The 20,947-nt window shown below is 34.1% G+C and overlaps 4 protein-coding genes across 5 annotated transcripts; all 4 read right to left on the reverse strand.

Moving 5' to 3' along the window:
* Positions 1–171: 171 nt before the first annotated feature.
* Positions 172–1,141, reverse strand: LOC107957981 (histone H2A). Its single transcript, XM_016893617.2, has 2 exons — positions 803–1,141; positions 172–567 (listed from the first exon to the last, which is right to left on the reverse strand). The coding sequence occupies exons 1-2, from the start codon at positions 1,010–1,012 to the stop codon at positions 313–315; spliced, it is 465 nt and encodes a 154-aa protein (XP_016749106.1). The 5' UTR covers positions 1,013–1,141; the 3' UTR covers positions 172–312.
* Positions 1,142–5,960: 4,819 nt separating this feature from the next.
* Positions 5,961–6,909, reverse strand: LOC107957984 (histone H2A). The gene is made up of 2 exons (XM_016893618.2): positions 6,560–6,909; positions 5,961–6,360 (listed from the first exon to the last, which is right to left on the reverse strand). The coding sequence occupies exons 1-2, from the start codon at positions 6,767–6,769 to the stop codon at positions 6,115–6,117; spliced, it is 456 nt and encodes a 151-aa protein (XP_016749107.2). The 5' UTR covers positions 6,770–6,909; the 3' UTR covers positions 5,961–6,114.
* A 1,435-nt stretch (positions 6,910–8,344) lies between these two features.
* On the reverse strand, positions 8,345–10,992 carry LOC107957985 (organelle RRM domain-containing protein 2, mitochondrial). The gene is made up of 3 exons (XM_016893619.2): positions 10,708–10,992; positions 8,895–8,963; positions 8,345–8,781 (listed from the first exon to the last, which is right to left on the reverse strand). Exons 1-3 carry the CDS (start codon positions 10,820–10,822, stop codon positions 8,531–8,533), a joined length of 435 nt encoding a protein of 144 aa, XP_016749108.1. The 5' UTR covers positions 10,823–10,992; the 3' UTR covers positions 8,345–8,530.
* A 1,765-nt stretch (positions 10,993–12,757) lies between these two features.
* LOC107957986 (uncharacterized) lies at positions 12,758–19,961 on the reverse strand. 2 transcript variants are annotated; one of them, XM_016893622.2, is made up of 19 exons: positions 19,616–19,961; positions 18,666–19,479; positions 18,499–18,567; positions 18,196–18,394; positions 17,395–17,476; positions 17,062–17,115; positions 16,895–16,976; positions 16,745–16,804; positions 16,599–16,651; positions 16,353–16,519; positions 15,792–15,975; positions 15,488–15,545; positions 15,353–15,409; positions 15,014–15,262; positions 14,381–14,442; positions 14,213–14,269; positions 14,007–14,100; positions 13,669–13,809; positions 12,758–13,112 (listed from the first exon to the last, which is right to left on the reverse strand). In XM_016893622.2, exons 2-19 carry the CDS (start codon positions 19,329–19,331, stop codon positions 13,002–13,004), a joined length of 2,445 nt encoding a protein of 814 aa, XP_016749111.1. In that variant the 5' UTR covers positions 19,332–19,479; positions 19,616–19,961; the 3' UTR covers positions 12,758–13,001. The 2 variants fall into 2 exon arrangements, with proteins under 2 accessions (XP_016749111.1, XP_016749110.1); XM_016893621.2 differs by having other exon boundaries at positions 17,062–17,118.
* Between the last annotated feature and the right edge of the window lie 986 nt (positions 19,962–20,947).

The raw sequence follows: 20,947 nt of genomic DNA on the forward strand, positions 1-20,947 counted from the left end.
ATAACAAGAAGATAACCGGAAAGGAAAGAACAGAAGGGCAAAACCTCCACACGCAGTTGCGATGCTATAGACCCGGGAAGATGATTGTTAGATTTTCAGTACGGGAAGATCGATTGAAGGAATGTTATCACTGACGATAATCAATTTGATAAAAATAAGCACAAACCCATATAATCTGAATTTCAGTTCATTCATTTCAAACAAAACATATTCTAAACAACATTACCAACATTTTCCTACAACCAAAGTACACAAAAGGAACCTACATACATTAACAGATAAATCAAAACAAACCCTATAATAGACAAACAACTAAGCCTTCTTAGGTGATTTCTTTGGAGACTTTGTAGCCTTAGATGGCGACTTAGGCTCTTTTGCAGCCGCTTTCTCGTTTTTCTTTGGTAAAAGAACTGGGTTAATATTGGGTAAAACACCACCATGAGCAATAGTCACACCAGCTAAAAGCTTCCCAAGCTCTTCATCGTTTCTCACTGCTAATAGAACATGCCTTGGAATGATCCTATTCTTCTTGTTGTCTCTTGCAGCATTACCAGCTAACTCAAGAACCTTTATATAATTAAAAAGGAAAACAAACCCAATTTTAAAAAACATATTTAAGGGTATATCTACACTTTAAGGTCTCAATCAACCAAATCCCCAAATTCAATGGGGATAATTCAACGGTTAAAATATGCCTATAGTCCCTAAACAAGTACAGGGACTAAATTCATAATTCTTTAAAAGTATAGGAACTATAAGCACATTTCAACCTAATTCAACGCTTGGGAAAAAGTAAATTTACCTCAGCAGCAAGGTATTCAAGAACAGCAGCAAGGTAAACCGGAGCACCGGTTCCCACACGTTGAGAGTATCGGCCTTTCTTCAAGTATCGGCCAATTCGACCAACGGGAAACTGTAATCCGGCTTTCACCGAACGAGAAACCGGCTTCTTCTTTGGACCGCCGCCTTTCCTTCCTCCGGCTCCTTTCTTCACCTTTGATCCTGCATCCATCACTTCAAATACAAATCGGAGGAAAAAATCGAAAAAGGAAAGGAAATTTCGAAGTAAAATTTTCTCGAGAAAATGTTTGTGATTTCTTATCGGAAAATTTGGTTCTATTTATATGCGAGGTGAGAAAAATGGGCGACATTTGGCTAACGGATTTGGAAATTTTGAGCCGCTTGATTGGTTGTTTAATCGACGGTGGATAATAATCTTGTTTGGCGATCCTCGTGAAATGGAACGATCCAATCAACTTGTTAGAAAGTGTTTTATCTATTAATAAGTAATTATTTTGGGTAAATTTTATATATAGTCTCTCAACTATTAATTGATTTCCGTTTTAATCACTTAAGTTTATTTTTTTATCATTAACATTATCGAAATTACCAAATAATTACCACCGTCCGTATACCAATACTTACCCTAATGTATTAATAAAAATATTTTTCTAACAAGTTTAAAATAGTACACTACACAACTTATAACTCAATATTCATATGTTTTCATTTTAAGCCCCGAAATTTAATTTTTTTGCAAAAAGGGCACAATTGTTAGCAAATATTTTCATTTTACTCACTCTAGGTTATAAAGGTCGACAAAAATCCTACCTACAATGCCGTATCTCTTTGTTCCACATATGTATATAATTTCCACCTCTGGTTCCAGTCCTCATATCCCCCCTATCTTCATCTTCGAACACAGCCTTCCACCTTACACTACCATCAACTCATTTTGCCACCTCTAATTCAAACCAGCTTCACGCACAAAAAATTTCAGCCATCGTTACTATCATCCAATGCTAAAACCGACCACCATCTATACCACATCAACCACTGCCTAACCCCATTACCACCATCACTTGTCGTAACAGTAACCAAATAAACCCCCCCCAACAACCCAATAACAGTAAACAACATCCACATAAAAAATACCTAATTTCTAATCAATAGGAGAGACAGAGAGAAGAAGAAGAAGAATAAGGAGTGAGAAGAAGAAACAAAAGAGAAGAAGAAACCCCTTTAAGGTTCATGATGGAGAACGACACTTAACCTGAATGAAGTAAAGGTTACACATTGTGGAGAATGGTGTAGCTAGATCAACAACAAGAGAAATGTCTACTGAAGCACAAGCTAAGGCTTTGGCAGATGAAAACTCTAAGATTTAAAAGCAAAAAATTAATTATTTCAAGCAACTGATCATTCACTTTTAGAGACAATTCTCTAAAAGGATATTTCCTAGCAGATTTGGGATTCAATGAAAAAGTAGTTTTCAGGATCAAATAGGGTTAAGCAAGCATTGCTTCAATCATTGACAAGAGAATCTGTCACAGATTTCATTAGAAGAACAATGGGATTGCAAACAAGATGCGCTTTCATGGTTTAGACATGGAAGATGCTAAAATTGTGTTGAAGATACTGAGGTCACTAACTCCAAAATGGAGTTATGTTTTTTGTTCCATTGGAGAATCTAAAAATGTTAGTCATTTGTCCATTGATGATGCGCTACAAAGCTCTTTAATTTGTCGTGAGCCCAAAGTCAATCTCTCAAAGCCTACACCGAATCCTCAAGTACAAAAGGAAGTGGTCGTGGAAGAGGAGGACGTGGTCGTGGGAATAAAGACAACAGATCTTATAATTCCACTCATGCTTCTAAAACAGAAGATTCCCAATAAAAAGGAAGAGGTTATTTTGACAAATTTAAGATTGAATGTTATAGATGTAGGAATTATGATCACTAAAAGAATGAATGCTATACAAAGCTACCAAAAGAAAAGGAAGAAAAGTCCAACTTTGCCGAACTGGAGGAGGAGGAGACACTTTTGATGGCCTTTCACGCAATAGAGGAGTTTGATCAACAAACTTGGTATGTGGATACAGGCTGCAACAATCACATGACCGGTTGTAAGTCTTTTTTTACTAAATTAGATGAAAGTTTTCATACAATCGTGAATTTTGGGGATAAGTCAACTATTTAGGTGATGGGAAAAGGTGATATTCAGATCAGAACCATGAATGATTTTATTGAAACAATTTCAAATGTTTTTTATGTTCCTAATTTGAAAACTAATCTTTTGAGTGCTCGTCAATTACAAGATAAAGGATACAATATCACAATTTTCAATGGAGAATGTAAGGTGTATGATTCAAAAAAAGGGTCCATTGTTGTTGTTAAAATGAGTGCAAACATGTTATTTCCTTTGAAGATTAAAGAACTTCATGATTGTCTGCTAGCTAAAGTAGATGATTCACCATGGAAGTGACACTACAGATATGGTCATTTGAACTTTAATGGCCTAAGGGCTCAACAAAAGCAAATGGTTATTGGTCTTCTTGTAATTATTCCTCCATCAAAGCCCTGTGAAGAATGTATTGTTGAAAAGCAGCATAAGGATGCTTTCTCAGGTGAAAAAGAGAAAAGAACTCAAGAAAACTTTGGTGTACTTTTTGTAGGAAAAATCTAAAGCATTTGATGATTTCAAGAGTTTTAAAGCTCTTGTTGAAAATCAAGTTGATAAGAAAATCAAAACACTTAGAATAGACCGTGGAGGAGAATTTTGCTTTAATGATTTTCTTGCATATTGTGAATCAAATGATATAAAGAGACAATTGACTGCTCCATATTCACCACAACAAAATGGTATATGTGAAAGAACAGAATCATTCTCAATATGGTTAGAAGCTTGCTCGCAACAAAGAGTTCCAAAAAACTTATGGCCTGAAACAGTGATGTGGTCAATTCATGTTTTAAACAGAAGTCCAATATTGGCAATGAAACACATGACGCCTCAAGAGGCATGGAGCGGCAAGAAACTCGTTGTTGATCATTTTAAGATGTTTTGATGCATTGCATATGCACATATAGCAAGAAACCCGTTGTTGATCATTTTAAGATATTTGGATGTATTGCATATGCACTTATATCTAATGAAAGAAGAATGAACTTGATGCCAAAAGTCAGAAATTTGTATTTCTTGGAGTTAGTGGAATTTCAAAAGCTTACAAGTTGTTTAATCCCTCAACGAAGAAAGTGATAATCAACAGAGACGTTATTTTTGATGAAGACGCTAGATGGGATTGGGTTGATGGCAATTCAGTTCCAAGTTTATTATTGGATGATGATGTCTCAACTGTTAGAGGCTAGTGAAATTCAAGATCAACAACCAGCATGGATAAAGATCAAGGAAAAGGCCAGCATGGATGAATTTGAAGATATTATTACAGATGATGGTGTTTATTTTGCATTATATGTTGATAGTGATCTAATCACTTTTTATGAGGCTGTGAAAGAGAAGAAATGGAAAGAGACAATGGATAAAGAAACTGAGTCCATTGAAAAAAATCAAACTTGGGAGTTGACAGATCTGCCTGAAGGACAAAAAAGCATCGATGTCAAATGGATTTTCAAGACGAAGTTGAATGAGGAATGTGAAATTGACAAACACAAGACTTAGTTGGTAGCAAAAGGCTGTAAGCAAGAGCACGAGATTGATTATAAGGAAGTTTTTGCCCCAATTGTAAGGCTGGAGACAAGTGAATTCGATTGCAGCACAACACTCATGGCCGATTCTTCAATTAGATGTTAAGTCCATGGCAACTTACAAGATGAAGTATTTGTTGATGAACCACCTGGTTACGAGAAGAAAGGGTTAGAAAAGAAGGTTTATCAACTAAAGAAAACTCTCTATGGACTAAAGCAAGCACCAAGGGCCTAGTACAGTCGCATAGATGCTCATTTTGCAAAGTTGGGATTTGAGAAATGTCCTTTTGAGCATACCCTCCATGTCAAGTCTGATGGAGGTAAAATGCTTATTGTTTGTCTTTATGTTGATGAATTTATATTTACCGGTAATAATGTTGAGATGTCTAATGAGTTTGAAATGACCAATCTAGGATTAATGTGATATTTTTTGGGATTAGAAGTCATTCAAATTGCCCTTATAATTTTATTTATCAAAAGAAATGAGATTCTTGCAAGGTTCAAAATAACATATTGCAAGTCATTTGCTACACCAACTAAACCTAGTTTGATGCTGCACAAAAATGATGAAGGAAGAGAAATAGACAACACTTATTTTAAGCAAATAGTTGGTAGCCTCATGTATTTGATATCTACCAAGCTTGACATCATGCATGCTATGAGTTCAATTAGCAGATACATAGATAACCCGATTGAATGCATCTCATTGCAGCTAAAAGAGTTTTGAGATATGTGAAGGGCACAATTGATCATGGTGTGTTTTACAAAAAGGATATTGATGTTAATTTTGTTGGGTATACTAATAGGTAATTATGCAGGGGCCATTGATGATCGTAAGAACACTTCCAGTTATGTGTTCAAGTTTAATTCAGGTGCAATATCATGGTTGTCAAAGAAACAGCAAATAGTTACACTTTCCACAACCAAGGTTGAATTTGTGGCATCAACTTCAAGTACGAGTCGAGCATTGTGGCTTAGAAATATGTTCAAAATACTTAGAGCTGAACAATCATAAACTGTGATAATATGTAAAGCATCAAGCTGTTAAGAAATCCAGTGATGCATGAGAGAAAGCAAACATATTGATGTCTGTTTTCATTTTTTGAGGGATCCATGCGAGGAAGAGAAGATAGAGTTGCAGTTCTGCAAGAGCAATGAACAAATTACTGATATTCTGACCAAACCACTTAAACAACCAGCACTTGAAAAACTATGGATGCTCGGAGTTTGTTATTCTCAAGGCATTGATAAAGGATTTGTCAAAACAAATCAACCCTAAACTGTTTACAACATAAATCAGTTTAAGGGAGTGTCAAATCAGTTCAAAGGAATGTGATGGTTAGATGTTAAGTGCGTGAAGAAGATGATGTTTGAAGGAAGGGACATTAATGCCATATGGACCTTTATCACTGCCAATAATCAACGAGGAAGGATACTGCAACTATTGCAAGGGACGAATTACCCCTATAACAAAGCCATATAATCTGAATTCCATTCATTCATTTCAAACAAACCTATTCGAAACAACACTGGGAAATTAGATTTCAGAAATACAATGGCCCTAAATTCCTACATTACCAACATTAACATTTTCCTACACAGAGGAAACTAAATACATAATCAAATAAATGAAACTAAGCCTTCTTAGGAGACTTCTTGGTAGCCTTGGATGGCGATTTAGGCTCCTTGGTCGCCACCTTTTCGTTTTTCTTTGGTAAAAGAACTGGGTTAATATTGGGCAAAACACCACCATGAGCAATGGTCACACCAGCTAAAAGCTTCCCAAGTTCTTCATCGTTCCTCACTGCCAATAGAACATGCCTTGGAATGATCCTATTCTTCTTGTTGTCTCTTGCAGCATTGCCAGCTAACTCAAGAACCTTTGAAGAAATAAAAAGAAAAAACCCAATTTTAGAAACATACATAAGGGTGTATCTACACTTTTAAGTTTCAACCAATCAAATCCCCAACTTCAATGGGGATAATTCAACGGTTAATATATATATAGTCCCTATACAAGTATAGGGACTATAAGCACATTTTTAACCTAATTCATCGCTTGGGAAGAAACGAAATTACCTCAGCAGCTAGGTATTCAAGAACAGCAGCAAGGTAAACTGGAGCACCCGTTCCCACACGTTGAGAGTATCGCCCTTTCTTCAAGTACCGGCCAATTCGACCGACGGGAAACTGTAATCCGGCTTTCACTGAACGAGAAACCGGTTTCTTCTTTGGACCGCCGCCTTTCCTTCCTCCGGCTCCTTTCTTCACCTTTGATCCGGTATCCATCACTTCAAGTGCAAATTGGAGGAAAAGAGTTGAAACCCGATATGAATCTCGCAGTGAAATTTTCTCGAGAAAATGTTTGTGATTTCGTGTTGGAAAATTAGTTCAATTTATATGCGAAGTGAGAAAAATGGGCGACATTTGGCTTACGGATTTGGAGATTTTGAGCCGTTTGATAGGGTGTTTAATGGACGGTGGATAAGTAACCTCTTTGGCAATCCTCGTGAAATGGAACGATCCAATCAACTTGATGGAAAGGGTTAGATGTAGTAATAAATAATTATTTTTTTAAATAAATTTTATAAATAATCACTCAACTATTAATATATTTCTCTTTTCATCACTAAAATTTAATAATTACCATAATGTATTAATAATTTAAATTTTTTATTTTCATCATTAATATTAGCGAAATTATCAAATAATTACCATAATGTATTAATAATTTTTTTTATTTAAGTAATAAAAATTTTAAAATAGGTTAAACTATATAGCTGATCAATCAATTTTCATACATTCTTATTTTGAGTACCAAAAAAAAGTTTGCAAAAAGGATACTAGTGTTAGCAAATGTTTTCATTTTGATCACTTTAGGTTATAAGGGTTGACGAAAATCCTAGCACGCCATATTTTTCTCCCACATATGTATATAATTTCCTCCTCATTCTTCCAGCCCTCATCTTTCCCGATCTTCATCCTTCAACACAACCCTCCACTTTAAGCTACCATAAACTCATTGTCACCTGTAACCCGAACTAGCTCTACATACCAAAAATTTCAGCCAATGCTCCTATCATCCACAACCATCCTCAACCCCTATTGCTAAAATTGACCACCACCTACACCACATCAACCACCACATAACTCACTTGGGTCAGCCATTACCATCATCACTCGTCATAACAGTGACCAAATAAAAAAAATCCTAACAACCCAATAACAAATGTTTTCATTTTGATCACTATATATTATAGGTGTTAGACAAAAATCCTACCTAGCACAGTCATATTTTTTTCCCCACATATGCATATAATTTCCTCATTCTTCCAGCTCTCATCTCCCTAAATCTTTATCCTCCAACATTGCCCTCCACCTTACACTACCATCAACTCATTTTGTCACCTCTAACCTAAACCAGCTCCATGTACTAAAAATCTGAGCCAATGCTAAAATCAACCACCACATAGCCCACTAGCTAACCCATTACCAACATCACTTTCCCTTACAGTAACCACATAAAAAAAACCCTAAGAACCCAATAACAAAAAACATCCGCAACAAAAGAAGAAACCCTTTTCAGATTCATGGTGGACAATGACACTTTGCCTAAATGATATATATGACATATCACTTATAATTGTCTAATTATTTTATTAATTTAAATTTTTAACAACAAATAAATATAAATTTCAATAGAAATGATTAGTTTGCTCTTTGATATAACATAGAGGTACTAATTTATTCATTATTTTTTAGTAAAAAGAGAAAGTACCATATTTTTCCCAGTACAAAAACCTCAACGGTACTTTTACTATATGCTTTCTGAATTATGGATTTTGGAATTTTGGAATTATAAAAAGATTGTAATGGCAAATATTATTATTGCATTTGGAGTTATGAAATGATTGTCATGGTTGAAAGTATTAATTAAGCTTAAACAAAATACAATGAATCATAGATTCAGCTGATTATCGTCTGCAAAAGTTGTGTTATATGAATAACTAAAAAGCTTTTTGAATAAACCCAACAATAGCTCCATCTATTTTAAGTTGAATTATACCCGCACCATCCGACAGTTTTGTTCGTTCGGAAACCAGATTCAGATGGCCCCGATTCCGGTCTCTGTGGAGGAGGTCTGTATTCCCTTGGTTTGGCAGGGTCTACAAAAATAACCCATCCATGCAAGAACTTGGCATTCATTTCTTCTCTAGCCTTCTCAGCTTCTTCAATGGATGTATATGTAACAAAACCGAACCCTTTTGACCTTCCGGTGGCTCTATCTCTCACGACTTTGGCTGAGACATATTTTAAAGATAATATATCATGATGAAAGCTGAATGAACAAGTATGCCAGTGCAGAAGCATAACTCAAAAGGCCAAAGAAAAATGAGAAACTGTTAAATTAAACCTTCGACAATCTGGCCAAATGGGTAAAATGCCTCTTGGAACTGTTCATCTGTTGTTTCCCTTGGGAGACCTGTTTGATACACCAAGATAAGAGGTGATAAAATGATCTGAAAACGTTTCAGCAGGCTATGATTAACGGAATCGTTACAAGGAAAATCATAATGTTCTCCCTATTCGTAATATTACCATCTCAGATGGCAACCGGAGTTCCCCCAAACACTTCAGTAAACAGCAAAGAAGTTTTGACAAATAAACTGAAGTGCCGGAGGGAACTCTAGTGGGCATCTGGCATACACCTCTCTTAGTTCTTGTTTCATATAATAAGCACTCGCTCTAGTTACTTATACCACGTTGTACGCTTCTACTTTATCACCCTAGGTCTCAAAGAACAAGACAGGCTGGTTGAACCTAGACATGATCTTGGGTTAAGTGAAAAGGTAAATAAAAAAAGGACAAAAAGGGACCTTTGCCTTTATGCTTAATATTACAAACCCTTCATTTTTGACAAGTTATGAAAGAATATGCATCTTATCAGAACATGCGTTTTTCTTTTCCTGCCACTCTTTTTATGAGTGCTATTCATTCTTCATATAACCCAAAATTCTGACTAGGTTCAACATGATATACTCGAATATTTTTTCCTTCGAAACCCTTGGATAACTTTAAATCAATCAAACAAAAAGACAAGATAGTTTATAGCATGAAAGAAAGCTATTCTAAGCTATTCATTCTTCATATAACCCAAAATTCTAACTAGGTTTTCCTTTGAAACCCTTGGATAATTTTAAATCAACCAAACAAAAAGACAGGATAGCTTATAGCATGAAAAAAAGCTATTCTAAGCTATGCATTCTTCATATAACCCAAAGTTCTGACTAGGTTCAAAATGATATACTCGAAATTTTTTTCCTTCGAAACCCTAGCATAAATCAATCAAAAAGAAAGGATATAGCTCATAGCATGAAAGAAAACTATTTTAAGCCAGTGCTCAAAGCCTTTTGCCTATGTCCTAAAATTTTTCATTTTAATGCCAATCTATCGTAGCAGATAACTGCCCTGAATTTCAAAGTACAAGTTATTTATATCTGGCTCAACTAATCCAATCCGAATTAATTCCTAGATATTGGCAAATACAGTGCTCAAAATCCTTTCCCTTAGTCCTAAAATTTTTCATTTTAATGCCAATCAATCATGGTGGATAATAGCATTAAACTTCATGGTACCACTAGTCATTTATCACGATTCCATGAGACACAGTTCAACTAATCCAATACGAGTTAACTCTGAGTTATTTATCATGAGGCATGATCTCAATCCAACTAATCCTAGCTGCTATTTCAATGAATGCTAGGTTCTCATTTAGGACTAAAGACCCTGAACCAGCTATTGTATTGCAAAGGGACTCCTCACAACTACCATACCCGCCATAGAAGATGCCAAAAAACCAGAACCCCTTGTTTGAAATAGGCACAATGGCACAACGCGATAGATACTAATTCAATCCTTTGTTCGCTTACAATAGGTATAAAAAAAGGCAATAGGGCTAGTAGTAATAAAGTTGATGCCTTTAAAGCTTTAATTAGGCCCTGCTTTCGATTAGCATCTTATTAAAGCATTTAATTTGGATAAATCACTATTTCTTTAATTTTATAAGTTGGCTTCCATTTTACAACTAAATTCCTTATTTCATTCAACGATCCAATTTATAAAATTATCAATTTAAAAAAAATAGAAGAAATGGAAATGAATATGAAAATTAATCACTTTTATGGAGAAATTTAAAGAATGATAAAAGGAAGGAAATGAGATAATACCGCTAATGAAAAGCTTGGGGGAAGTGAGAGTCGAACTGAGACGAATCGAAGCCAAGTAAGAACATGGAGGGAAGGGTCCGGTGAAGGTGCGGCGGGCTCGGGAAATAAAAGCCATCGGAACAGAGCCAAAAGAGTCGGAAAATTAAGGAACGGGGCTCTATTAGGGTTTAAGGGTTTTTAACAGTTGAAACGAAGGGTCTGAACTAAAACCCTTTTACATGTTTAATGTATTGATTCGCTGCATGCGTGACTATGAAGTGCAGGTCGGTGTAACATCCCAGCCATTGATGGAGTCAATTACCCATGTTTATGATATATATGTTTTTTGACTTTAATGGGGATGGGCCGGGGTGAATTTTTACCAACCCCTAACTCGACCCGATATTCTACTGTCATGACCCGATTTCAAGTTAAAAAATTTAATTCACTCAAACCCGAATCCAAAAATTAATTATATACTCGACTCTCATCTGATTCGATCTAAGTTCAAGCTTTTTTATTTGAAATTGTGATTAATTAAGCTTAGGAAAATTAGGTAAAAAAATATTATACCATAGAAGAAAAAAATAAAAAATGAAAATGAGAGGAAGACTTAAAAGAATAAATTAAAATGAGAGAGGAAAATAAACAAGTATGAAATAGAAGTAAAGGTGATAAAATGTGGAATTGATTATATGAAATAGTGACGCCATGTTATCTGTATCTCTTTCCAATAGTTTTATGCTACATCAGTACTCTTATCCTGAATTTCAGGATTTTATCCTGAAAAAAATCAAATCTAAATTAAAATACTAAAATTCAGGATAAAATCCTGAAATTCCGAATAAAAATACTGATGTTGGCATAAAATTATTGGAAATGGATATAGATGACGCGGTGTCACTGTTTCATACAATCCTTTCTCGATAAAATGATATTAGTTATGATAAAGTCTAAGGATTTTTTTAATTTAATTAATATTAAATATATATATATATATAAAGGTAATTTTGTAAATATTTCGGAGCAAGACAGGATGGTTTTACACTAAATCTTATTTTGGCTATTCTCTTAAGCTAACACACCTCGTCTCGAACCCCAATTTTGAAAAGAAAAAAAACACAACCTTATCTGGTTGGATCAGCTCAAAATTCGTCGATTTTGTGGAGGAAGAAAACAATATTTTTGCCTTTAGTTTAATGGTTTTAGCTTATTTGACTTCAGATGTAATTAAATCTAATGTAACTACTGAATATCGAAATGTCTTAAACCAAAAACAAAAAGATAAAATCCCAAGTAGAATCAAATCCATTATTCACTAGATTCAAAGCTTGCAGTTTGATAAATTTTTTAAATTTATACATGAATTTTGATTTAATTCAATTTTAAGTGTGAAATTTAATATTATATAATTACAAATATTTTTAAAAATACATATATCCATTTATTTTCATTATTTTCTAGTTTATGTTACAATAATAACAATATTAGTAATCTAGTTTATGAGAAATTATTCGGTACTTTGATAATAAAATTTTTAAACTCCACAAATAGGGTTGAGGAGTTGGCAAAGAAATATAAAAGGTATAACAAAATATTTTTAAAAAAAACACATGTCAATTTTTTAAGATATTTATGAAATAAAAAAATATACTAAAATTTAGATACCATAAATTGGATCATAGAGATTATGTAATTTCGACATCTATTCATTTAATTAATTCAATAAAATGATTAGTCTAAAATATTAATCATTTTTATATAAATATCAAATATATTAAAAAATAAATACTTGAATTCAATTAAGATAGAAGGTCGAACTACATTAAAAAAAGGATAAATTAATAAAAATTCAAAAATCCAATAATTCTTTGCAAAAATTAAAAAAAAACTATTTTTTTTTATTCACGAATTTTCAACCTTATTTTATGTTAAAAACAAGTTTTCAATTTTTGTTTATTTATGAATAATCAAAAGAGTAAATATATTTTAAAAACAACTGAAAAAAAATCCATTAATCATTCAATTAAATTGAAGAAAAATATTATCGAATTTTCTTTAACTCGTTGGATGCAAAATTGCAATGCATGCATTAAAAAAAGGGTCAGCATGCAAGGCGAGTTTGATTCAGTCACTTTTGCTTTATAATGTCTTTACATCCTTCTTCATTCAGTATATAGTTCTAGTTTTGTACAAAAAAAACAAAACCATTTATGGTGGATGCAACAAAAAAGAAGAAAAAAAGCAAAACGTTAAGACCAACAACACATATTAGAACCGATGTTAATGCCAGATCCTGGTATTTCGATTAAAAGTTATCCAGAAGGAGATGATCGGCATTTTTCCGGTATCGGCTCTACCTTCTTCTCCAACATCAATGTTCCTTTGAAGATCGTCAGTTGAAGCTCCTTTTGGTACTTGGATAACTGAACATCAAATAAAGTTCACAATGGCTTAATTCTCTTAGTGATTTGATATTCGGTATAAACAGATCAAAATAGACATGTCCATCATGTTGTTAACTGAACGGGTTGGGTTGGTTTTAAATTAGGCCACTTGGGTATTAATCGATTCTGTTTGGTTCCAAGTTCAGATCATTTCAGGTCCAAGGTACAGATTTCTGAAATCATAGCATTATGAAGTCTGGGTTATCTCAAGTTACTACTCATTTTCAAGTTTGGGTCATTTCAAATCCAAACTGTTTTAGGTTTAGGTTTCGACATGTTCATCAATGGGACAGGTCGGTTTGGTTTTTACATTAGATCAACTCGAGTTCAACCCAGGTTGTTACTTCTCATTTTCAAGTTCATATCCGGACTATTTTAGGTTTACATTGTTTCGAGTTTGAGTTAATTTTGGGTTGGATTCAGGTTATTAACTTTATGGTCAAATCGAGGTGAGTTGAGTTTCGGTGTTCATGTTAGAGTTGGAAAGTTTATTTAAGTCTTTTTTGTAAAGGTAAAAGATTTAGACAGCACTTACTTGCTGCTCACTCATCTTTGTAAAACCAAATTTCTTCGTCCAAATCGACAAAGCTTCGTCAGCTGCCGGGAGCACCAGGTTTTCGACATTCAGGGAACTTAGTAAATTCTCAATACAAGCAAATAATGCCTGGAAATATCCCTATAAAAAGATGAAAATAACAATTAGTTAGCTTGGTCCGACATTAGCATAGTCATGTTTTGACTAGATTGGAAGACTTCAGAACAAAACCGACAAACTGTGACAGTGTAGTTAAGTTAGGGATCTATCTTAAAGTATTTTAAGACGAAAAAGAAATGCAAAAAGGAATAAACTTGACAGCAATTGCATATTCTTACTTTTCCTTGATGTTTTCTACTTGTAGCTACAATAGGGAGCTCAGCAACCTCCCGACCAAATATTCTAAGAAGGCCAGCTGATACGACGACGGACCTGCACATATGCACCATGTATAACATCATAGATAATAAAGTAATCAACAAGATAATAACACCTCACAACCCCACGCTAAAGAATATAATGAAAGCAAGAGAGAGTAATGTACCTCACAATCAAAACCACGCAATACATTCCACCAAACTCTTGTCCTGATATATTTCTCCTACAAAGTTTAAAATCAAGATATCGTATTAACCACGAATATAACATATACTCCTGAGAACATTTTTTTCAAGACAAAAAGGAAAAAAATGGTGTAAGAATGAATACATACCCATAGACCATGACGGGAATCAAATCACGACCCGATTTTGCAACAATGGGATCAAAACATTCCTATAAAAAAGGAAGTGCAAATAATCTGAGCAAACAGGCAATTCTTACATACAGATTAAGTAATAAAATATCTGCAGGATAATCAACAATCTAAAGGCAGCTAGTAGGTAAATTCACAAAAAATCCCATAGAAAAAACAAATACTTCGAGACTAATCAAATTCAGTTACAAAATTGTTCTATTTTTGCAATTCTAAAAGTTTGTATAGATGAGTTTCTTGTCATGATTGTATGCTTAAGAAATTTTCAACTGCTTTAATAAAAAACCGTAAGCTGAAACACGAATGGAAGTATATGCAGATAGCAGCCATCCCGTAAATGTCTGTAAGTTCATCTGTATTCACTCCAAGTTCTATATATTGTTCAAAAGTCATAGCCACTAATGGCACTGAGCTTATCTTCAAATTACAATTTGAAAAAGTTGGGTCAACATAGATTGTTCCCAACAAACACACAGTACGACTGAAAAAGCTTGGTTAAACCAACAAAAAGATCAACAAAAAGGTATAAATATCTTGAGCAACTAGGTCAACGCACTAAAAAACATTAGTTTTATATCAGGAAAAACTTACTCGAAATATTGCAGCTGCACTTGAAAGTAAAGGCAGATGTTCAGAATAACGGCTTTTTCCGCTCAGTATTCGCCATTGAACACAATCTGTGGCTCCATCAATAAGTAATCCTTTTTCTAAATACTTTCTTCTAATTATATTTGCAAATACAGTAGGAATTATCTGCACTCCACTGGAAACATAACTCTGGAGAGCCACATGAATCCTGTTGCAGTCATCGCAACAGAACCATTTATCCTCGGGAATTTCCTGTAGGGTGGAAGGAAAAGAAAAGGTAAACACTTGAATAGCATGTATATGTTAACAACTAACCTGCCAGAACATTCATTTCAAACTTACTTTCAAATCACACAGTCCACTTTCCCTCAGGCAACCAACATGGAACTCCTTCTCACACTACAAAAATATATACATATTATACCAAAAAAAATATTGCTGGCTTGGATTGAAGCTGGATGAGGAAACAGCACATACCTGGTCACAGAGAATAACTGTTCGATCATCAAATGTAGAGCCACTAAAGTCATGACCCCTGACAAAAAAATAATCACTATCTCATAACAAAATTTTAGTAACACACAAAGGCTAAAATCTAAAAGCAGTGAACATATAAGAAATACACAAATAAAATGGGGAAATAATAAATAAAAATCAGAACCAACAAAAAATATCCAAAAATAAAATAAGAAACCATCAAGAAATTATTGACTTATATTGATGGAGGCATAGAGGGATTTAGTCACACATTCAAGCTCATTTAAAAAATATTGGTACCAACCTGCAAACAACACAACCACCAATTTCAAACTCTGGTGATTTGACAACTCTTGTCAATCGTATCACAATTGGTCTTGCTGTGCTTGAAGCTTCTCCAGCAACAGCTTTCCTACTAGAACCGTGTTCATCTGCACAATTTAGACAACGCCATTCACCTTCAGGAAGGTGCTCTAGATTCAAACAAGCTGCAAAAAGAACATTCAATAGTGTTAATGATGAAAGGAAATCTTCCACCAAAAAGAAAATTTAGCAAGACAACGGTACCAATTTATTTTTACAACTAAGATGATGTACATTGATAACAAGAGTATACATCCACCATTTATGTTTGAAAATAATTTGTATAAAGCTAGTCATTATAATCATTTGGCATGAAAGCACAAATGCAATTAGAGCTCCAAATGCTGACCCACATGTAAGTGTAGTAGATGAATTTATCACATGAATCATTTGATGCTGACCACTATATTAAATGTTTACAATACTAACAGTGAATGAAGTACCTCTCTAAACAGAAACATATACCAAAAAGAAACAGTTCAAAATAGAAGAAAATACAGACATGGATGAAAAGCCTGAGAGCATTCACGACAAAGAAGCAGATCTCCAGCATTTCCACATACTGCACATGTATCATCACTGGAACCAGTTGTAACACACTGCCCATTTGCTAATGACAATGCTATATCATGAAGCGTCAATCCGTTAGAAGTATAGATGTGGCGATACCTGTGTAAAGAAAGAAACTTATCAAAGAATTGACTTGTAACATTGTAGAGAAAGATCAAATTCTGTAAAGAACACTTACGGTTGTCTTCTGGCCGCCATTCCGGCATGTGCTTCAAACTGTGAAGGACTAAGCTGCTCACACCAAAAAAAAAAAAGAAAAAACATTAAACAAAAGTCATGAACGAGAGAGGTAATCCAGCATCAAATTGATAATTAGAACCTCACCTCTCTCTCACAACAGCAACATACTATACCATTTCCCTGCTTGTAGCCCTCAAGTAACTTCTGAAAAACACATTAAGAATTTTGGTTAGTAACACGAATAGGCATAAATTATTGCAAATAAACCATATTATCTCCCATAAAATATTGCACCTGCCCTTTGATGAAGTAGGTCAATTCTGCTCCATCTGGAAGTCCATTTGGCATAAAAAGTAACCTGTGTAAATCATTATCCCTGCCAACAGTTAAAAGAAATTCAAGGTTAAATCAGGCAGATCTAAGATTTGCAAAGAGCGGGAGCACAATAGGCCATACAATACCTTTTCTTCATACCACCATCAGCAGTTTTCTTTCGCTTCATGGCTGAGTTAAGCCTGCTAAAGGTAGAGCATTAGTGAAGCCAGAAATTAAAAAAATAGAAAATAAAAACCAACAACAACACAAGTCATAGCTAAACTGAAACATGACATACACATGCTAGATTCAATTCCACTAAGCACCCAGATAAAACCAACAGGGTCGAATCCTTATCCAAATTCAAAACCAAGATAATTCAATGAGATGGTCTATCAGATAAGGAAACAAAAGAAAGAATTTAGAAGTTGAAACATGCAAGACCACAGAAATCGGAATCACCAGAACTTGATATTTACCTTAGAGAATTAGGCAAACTAGGAGGTTTCATGTTATATATCTTCTCTGCTTGAACATTTCCGTTACTTTGCTGAAGACTAGCTGCAGAACATAACAGCATGTTAAAACATTAACAATAGTAACAGTTAAATGTGGCTCTATACTGGCAGACATAAAACCAGGTGTCCCTTTTCTCTAAGAAGGCTGGCAGTATGGCCACTAATATACCCAGAATAGTGCATTTGATGCCTAACACTTAAAATTCAACCTGCCTTGCAACACAAAAAAAATTGCAATAAGGAAAAAGAATCAAGTATTCTTATTGCACAACTGCAAGTTAGAGAGCAGAAGAGTCTGCATTGTTTTTTTTTTTGGGTGAAAAGTCTGCATTGTTTTATTTACTCTTGCATGTGCCACTTGAGTTGGCTTCCAAATCTAGGGATAGGTTGCTATGGCAGTTACATCAATTTCCCTTTGTAATTCATTCTTCCCCGTTTTCAGTTAATTTCTATTATTACACTAGATTTCCAAGTAATACTCACAAGAATTGGATGTATTGTATAAGCTACTACTTTCACATAGCAACCTATCCCAAGATTTGGAAGCCTGAGACTCCAAATACATTTGCCTATAACAAGGGAAGCAACATCTAGCAAAATGGCAGTCCCCTAACTGAATTCCTATCTTTTTGTTTCTCTTAGTTTCAAAGAAAATAAATAAATAAATCCATTCACAAACTCAAAAGGACCCAATAACAGATGGTATAGGACTACAGACAACCAAGATAAATCCAATCAAAGCATGAAAATGGAAATTAGTACCTTTCCAATCCTGAAAGGACTCCTCATTTATAGATGTACCAGCTACATCTTTTATAACTTCATCCAGAATGCTGAGTGGAGCAGTCTTGAGTTCTTGAATAATACTATATATTGGCTTCCCATTCTCCAAGTATATGTGATTATTAGGATGCCTAGTTTTGGCACCAGCATGCTGCTCAAACTCATAGGCACTTACTACCTATTCACACCCCAGACAAACCATTCAGCTAAAACAATACATCCTATGAACTAAGCACTTTCAGAAAATTTGACAGTAATAATTAGAACAATTGTATCACTTACTTTGGAGAATTTACAAAATGAGCATCCACACAAATAGCCCCCCGCATGAATAACTCCATCCAGTACTCTCTAACAACCATGAGGAAAAATTGTAATAACGTCAAAAAACAAGTCAAAGCTAACAAAAAGGAAATTAACCTTAGTTAGATGGAGAAAAACCAATTTACCTCCATCGAGATTGAAATATACTTCACCCGGGCTCCATCAAGAATACCAGTTCCTAACAACTTTTTAACATTTGTAGGGTAGTTACTAGGAACAACCTTCTTAGACATTTTCAATTCCAAATTGGGAGCACAAGAATATCGACTACTCCATTCGACTGAACTAGTCCCATAAATATTTTCCATATTCATACATTCCCCACCAACTGAATACGAAGTTTCGTTATCATAGTCCTCCTTCCTTTTGCTGAACTTAAACGTAATTTTCCTAATCCCTGATGAACTCAAATGCTTTGGAATTTCCAATGTAACATGGGAACTCAACATAGCCCCCGAAGTATCACACATTTGAGAACTATCACTCAGACTCTCATCGAAACTCGAATTCCTGGAACAAACAGAGGTAACTTCACCACTACCGGCATGGTTCCTACTGCTTATGTCATGGAAACTAGACGTGTTTTCTTTAGGAGAAACAATTGGGTTCGAAACCTCCGATCGAATATCTTCAGTGGAAACTTCTTTCGCTTGTTTCTTGTTAGGAGATGCTTCCGGTTCAGATTCCGGTTCAAGACATTCACGGTCTCGCTTCAATTCAGGTTTCGTACCATTTCCGTTCTCCGTAATCTCCTCCGTTGAGATTCTCAAACAAACTGCTTCTTCCTCCATTCAACAACGAATTCGTTCTCCAATTTCCGATAATTACAGCATTCATAAGAGGAAAATACGAAAAAAGAAACAAACCTTAGATTTCACTGCTCGTATACTGAAAACTCGAATCCAAATTCGAATTCAAGAATAGCGCAAAAAAAACTAACTGCAAAACAAACAAACAAAAAAAAAAGAAAATTTCAATTCAATCCAAATAACCGCTTAACCGTTATTTAATTTTAAAACATAACACTGCCAACCAAGAAATTTCAACCAAAGAAAAAAGAAAAAATAATAACTACCTATACAAAGCCAAAAAAAATCAAGGAAAATTTGCAGAAATTGGATCCAAATCACATAGAAACCTATAACAAATCGAAGAATAAACCATGCAGGACGATTGAAAAAGCCAGATTTAAATCTCGTGGATCTGAGATTCGTGGAAAGTTGATGAAAAGGAAAAAAAAATTTAAGGCTCGAATTAAAAATTAAACAAAGCGCGAAAGATTTGGGTTAGGGTTTTTGATTGTTTATGTGAAAGGCAAAAAAAAGGAAAAACGAAAACAGAGAGAGAAGGGCGGCAACAAACAAGAAGAGAAAAAAGCTTTGTTCGCGGTCCAGATTTAACTTTTTCAAGAAACAAAAAACAAGATAGAGAGAGAAAATAAATCTAATTCAAATATATTCAGTAGTTAATATTTTATTTTAAAGGTTAAATTCTGACGATAGTCTTTATACTTATCGATTTCTTCGGATTTAGTCCCTATACTTTTATTTGCTTAAAATTGGTCCCTGTACTTTTTAATTTACTCATTTTCAGTACCTCCTTAAGTTTTTTCATTAACTTTGTCAAAAAAAAAAAGTTAGGTACATTACAAATCTAACCCCTTAATTGTTACAATTTTTATCAATTTGACCCCTATTCTTTTTTTCTTTTTTTTTGTTTTAATAATTAAAGAAATTATAATTTTTTCCCATATGTGCCAACGAATTAAAGATACGAAAAAAAACCAAAACTTGTAATTCTCGTTTAGCAACAATAAGTATGGTATATATTCGGTAATTTACGTTATAAATCATTAAATAACCTCAACTTTTAAATAAAACATAAATTTTTTATTTAATTTTAATTATTAACAACTTTAAGTCACTCGCAATAACATTCTTAATTTATTTTAATGAAATAATTGAATCTATGCTCCTACTAGATTTGTCCATAGGTCGTGACTGAAGGCTTGCCCGAAAATGGGTTTGGACAAAAAATAAAGCCCATTTAGAAAAAGAGCCTAGTCTCGAGCAAGTTTTTTTTTTGTCTGGACCTGCCTCGGCCCAGTCCGAATTTGTAAAAAAAACTATTATTTTACTGTTGTTTACCCACTGTTTTGCTACAATTTAACTATTATGTTGTTACTATTTTCTTGTTATTATTTTGTTGTTAATCTTGTTATTGTTTTAAAGGCATTTACTTGTTAAATTGCACCTATCTTAGTCTTATTTAAGTATAAATACTTTTTAAATTTATTTTAAATTTATTGAGAAACATTCATTTTAATATTTTTAGTGTTTTTTAATGTATTATATTTTTAATTTTTTTATATAAAAATTTTAATACGGGCGAGCCGAGTTCAGCTCTG

This window comes from Gossypium hirsutum, chromosome A01 (genome assembly GCF_007990345.1).
Source record: "Gossypium hirsutum isolate 1008001.06 chromosome A01, Gossypium_hirsutum_v2.1, whole genome shotgun sequence".
In the NCBI taxonomy this organism is placed as follows: domain Eukaryota; kingdom Viridiplantae; phylum Streptophyta; class Magnoliopsida; order Malvales; family Malvaceae; genus Gossypium; species Gossypium hirsutum.

What these genes read in the sequence shown, in the direction of transcription:
- LOC107957986 (XM_016893621.2), bottom strand. Translation starts at nt 19,331, where the DNA reads ATGGAGGAAGAAGCAGTTTGTTTGAGAATCTCAACGGAGGAGATTACG. An exon ending in GTGGACTGTGTGATTTGAAA is followed by an intron (nt 15,263 to 15,352) that starts GTAAGTTTGAAA and finishes TCCACCCTACAG; the next exon opens with GAAATTCCCGAGGATAAATG. An exon ending in ATTCCCGTCATGGTCTATGG is followed by an intron (nt 14,270 to 14,380) that starts GTATGTATTCAT and finishes TAAACTTTGTAG; the next exon opens with GAGAAATATATCAGGACAAG.
- LOC107957984 (XM_016893618.2), bottom strand. Translation starts at nt 6,769, where the DNA reads ATGGATACCGGATCAAAGGTGAAGAAAGGAGCCGGAGGAAGGAAAGGC. An exon ending in TTGAATACCTAGCTGCTGAG is followed by an intron (nt 6,361 to 6,559) that starts GTAATTTCGTTT and finishes ATTTCTTCAAAG; the next exon opens with GTTCTTGAGTTAGCTGGCAA.
- LOC107957981 (XM_016893617.2), bottom strand. Translation starts at nt 1,012, where the DNA reads ATGGATGCAGGATCAAAGGTGAAGAAAGGAGCCGGAGGAAGGAAAGGC. An exon ending in TTGAATACCTTGCTGCTGAG is followed by an intron (nt 568 to 802) that starts GTAAATTTACTT and finishes AATTATATAAAG; the next exon opens with GTTCTTGAGTTAGCTGGTAA.
- LOC107957985 (XM_016893619.2), bottom strand. Translation starts at nt 10,822, where the DNA reads ATGGCTTTTATTTCCCGAGCCCGCCGCACCTTCACCGGACCCTTCCCT. An exon ending in CCCCAAGCTTTTCATTAGCG is followed by an intron (nt 8,964 to 10,707) that starts GTATTATCTCAT and finishes TGTATCAAACAG; the next exon opens with GTCTCCCAAGGGAAACAACA. An exon ending in ATTTGGCCAGATTGTCGAAG is followed by an intron (nt 8,782 to 8,894) that starts GTTTAATTTAAC and finishes AATATGTCTCAG; the next exon opens with CCAAAGTCGTGAGAGATAGA.